The sequence below is a fragment of the Asparagus officinalis genome, chromosome 7 (assembly GCF_001876935.1).
Source record: "Asparagus officinalis chromosome 7, Aspof.V1, whole genome shotgun sequence".
Lineage (NCBI taxonomy): Eukaryota > Viridiplantae > Streptophyta > Magnoliopsida > Asparagales > Asparagaceae > Asparagus > Asparagus officinalis.
In genome coordinates this window covers 150,435,262-150,438,950 of record NC_033800.1, presented here as the reverse complement: position 1 = coordinate 150,438,950, position 3,689 = coordinate 150,435,262, and the positions used below count along the sequence as shown (strand labels likewise).

The 3,689-nt window shown below is 34.4% G+C and overlaps 1 protein-coding gene across 3 annotated transcripts in view; it reads left to right on the top strand.

The window, feature by feature from the left end:
• Positions 1 to 3,689, top strand: part of LOC109850347 (putative PAP-specific phosphatase, mitochondrial) — a 17,108-nt gene that overhangs the window by 10,856 nt on the left and 2,563 nt on the right. The window contains exon 10 of one of the 3 annotated variants that reach the window (XM_020420360.1): positions 1,926 to 2,171. The exons of the other annotated variants lie outside the window; for them this stretch is intronic. Within the exon in view, the coding sequence (XP_020275949.1) occupies positions 1,926 to 2,077 (152 nt within the window). The 3' untranslated portion in view covers positions 2,078 to 2,171. Of the gene's footprint in view, positions 1 to 1,925; positions 2,172 to 3,689 lie in introns of those variants that run through there. 3 annotated transcript variants of the gene reach the window in all.

Sequence of the window (3,689 nt, the reverse complement as noted above, 5' to 3'; positions counted from 1 at the left end):
CGAGAGATTGGCAGTGAATGAGGGGGTAGAGAGAGATTGACAGCTTTTTTAAAACAAGTGGATTTTTTTGCAAATTTACCTCAACCCTCTTTATCTGCTCAATGTTGGATGTGTGGTCTAGATTAGTCCACATCACTACCAAGGCCCATTGAGAAACTTAGTATCATGTTTCTCCATTTTTCTCATATATATTGTGTGTGTAACAGTGTAAGATGAAATACATAATCATAACTGCTATTATTTGATGTTGGTACGTTATTGTTGCTACTTCCAACCATGTGCTCCTCTGATGACCTGTGGTTCATTTCTGAATAAAGTTGCTTTTGCGGAAGTAGAACCACTAACAAAGTGATTATGCTAAGCACCTAAAACACATTTAGGTTATACCTATTGCACTGAATATGGACAACATGTCAGAGAGACATGCAAGAAGTTATGGGACTAAGGAGAAATCATCTAGCATTATATCATATACCAACTAGTTTTAATTTTTTACGCCAAAATCATCTAGCATAATAAGGGATAAGAGTTTTGCAGACCACCAGTAAAAAAAAGTTTGGTGAGATATTTGGACCTTTTCTAAAAATGCTTATACTATCTCATATGGTTGTTCTGTCCGGACCCATGTAGAGGGCCTATAGACTGAATTTGGAATAAATATGTTGGTAGAAAATAGACTGTGAACATCCTCTTATGGATTTTCTTTTTGAAGAAATTGTTTGGACAGTACTCTAGCGCGTACGTATGATCTGGGTAATGAATGCATTGAGTTGGGTGGCAACCTACATGAGAATGATCTAGATCTTTGAGCTATGTTGCCCAGAAGTCTCTACAATCTTAGAAGAGATTGTAACTGAGGTGTACACAGCTTATGGTTTCTTTTAGTTGACCATGACATGGACCATTTGTCATACTATAATAGGCTTTGTTAGGCTTGCAAGATTAAATATTTTAAGCAGTGAAAGTATTTAAAAAGAAAGTAAGAAATTGTATGATAAAATGTATATTGGTTTCAGCTCTTTATTGTTCTCAACACACTTTGAAGACACCCAAAAAAGCCCCAACTGATAGTTTGTAGCCATAAGAAGAGACTCGATTTTGAGAAAAATGCACAAAAGCTCGAATATGCATTTGGGTGTTGGACATTAACTTAGCATGGTTGGCCACCAAAGCAAACAAAAACATGGAAGGCTTTGAAATTCTTCTATCCGCGTTGACGGTAGTAGGCAAAATAAAGAAGCAAGAGACCTCTTTTCCGTGAGAAAATTTAACATTACCAGACCATCTTTTTTATTTCTGGTAAACGATATGACACACATTTATGTTAAAGATGTTAATATTTTTATCTTAACAAAGGCATGGTTTCATATAGGCTTTTATCCAAGGATACGTCTCGCTGTTTTGTTCCCACCAGGACAAAATTTTAGTCCAAATATCCATCTTGCAGCTACATTAAAATTTAATTGAAACATGCATCTGTTACATCACATTTATTAAAATGCTCTTTCAGTCATGAAAGAAGCTACACTTGAATTTAGATGAGTTCGTGTGAATCTGGACCTTTAATTAAACCTGAGATTTTCAATCCTGATTTTGGTTGAATCTTGTTAATCTCTTCAACCATAGCTATTTATGATCCTAGCTGCGAATTCCTTGCAGTTACCATCGTATCAGATTCCGGTTTTGGAACTCTTAAATGACTTAGGGCTAACAACCAGTAAGAGAATAGCACAGTAAATTGTTCTGATGGATCTTGTGGTGGTAGATTTAGTGAGAATTTCTGATCATCATTTCTACCATGTTCGGAAAGTAATTGATCTTTTTTTTTGTAAACTCTTATGTGAGAAAATGAAAGGGGAAATGAACTAATGGAATATGCAGAAAACATGAGGCCACTTTCATCCTTTTTTGTTACCTAAATACAGTTGGTGTAAGAAGGTTTCATCCAATTCCAACACCTTTCCAAGGGATCTTTCGAAAAGCCCAGGTTCACCATCTTCACGAGAAACAGAAGAAATCGTTTTTCCATCAAATTGTTGTAGAAGTTAACGTTGCATTAGGTCTAACCTTGGCTTAATTTTCTGGTAAATTGTCTGCTATGAATGTAAATCTGGGCGCTGTATCTCAACCATTTCAAGTGCAATGACCTGGAAGATGGGTCCGAAAACTCTGTAACCACAAAATTTGTATCTTTTTTAAAGAACTGACTTCGTTGGTATTTACATCTAGAGTCCAATTATTCCTTGGTCAGAATATTTGAGGTGAATCTGAATCCTACTTCTCTCATCTATATCTACTTGAAAAAGAGTTTGATGTGGCTATGTGGTAAGGAAGCTCTTGGGATAGGTCCTTAGAACTACAGTTTCACACAAAAATCTAACCAACCGGATCTTGGGTACCCTGCAAGATATCACCAACCATGTGAGCATCCTCCATAAATTAACTCTCCTGCTGTTCCCTTCGAGGTTTGTTAGGACTAAATGATAATCACTAAGTCATTTCGCTAAAAATTTTGTATAACTATTTTACTTGTTTAACAGGATGGATATTTATGAGGGCAACCGTGTTCAAGAAAACTCTAGAATGCTGCCAGATAGGTTAGTTTAATTAATACAAGAGAACTAAATCCCTCACTTAGCTTCAAACCTAAGTTGGTCAGCTGATTTAACTAATTGGAACAATTGGTACTTAGTCTTGGGAACATTGTGCATGGAGATCCCAGACACATTAATATAATCTCTGTATCTTCACCTAGATATCCTGTCCTCCAAATTGCATCACCCGTATGGATTTAGTTTGTTAGGTCTGTCCACACAGGAGAGAAGATGGTGAGAATTATATAGGCTCGGTAAAAGTTGGGTCAGACTTCTTACGTTAATTATGTTATATAATACTTTTATGAGTATACACACGGGCACGCGCCACATGTATATATATATATGATATACTATTATATATATTAATATATCATATATTATATATATATATATATATATATATATATACTATATATAGTATATATATATATTATGTAGTGTGTGTGACTAGTGTTGAGAAAATGGGTATGAGCGGTAGACGGTTTCATTTTTGGCCTAAATCTGCTAAATTAGCTGCACAAGAGATAGAGTGGTAGATTATTACAACCTTTATGATGTGACTAGCAATTTGGGCCTTTACGCACATGGCTATTTCTTTGCGTAGCCTCATTTAGTAAAATGAGTAACATTATACCATTATATATATTATATATATATTATATATGATATATATAATATATATATATATATTATATATATATATTATAAATATATAATGTACGTATGCATCATTTTAGTATATATCATATATATATAAGAAAAATGGGTATGCTTATACCAAGCACAAACTTGGTGTTTGGTAGTAAGATAACTCATTCTCATCCGCTCATTCAAATGTGAAAGATCACATTCACATGGGTTGGATAATTAAAGGGTTATTATTTTCAAGTGGAGACTATTTGAATGAGTGAATGGGAACGAGCCATGTCACTATCAAACACAAAGATATATATTATTGTGATCAATAGCCTTCATTATGAGATTACCGCTAAGTAAGACACTCTTAATTAGTATTGTTGATGTCAACTATCAAATATGAAATAATTTGCAGGTCTTTGGAGTGATTAAGGTCCTCTGACTGTTTCTGATGTA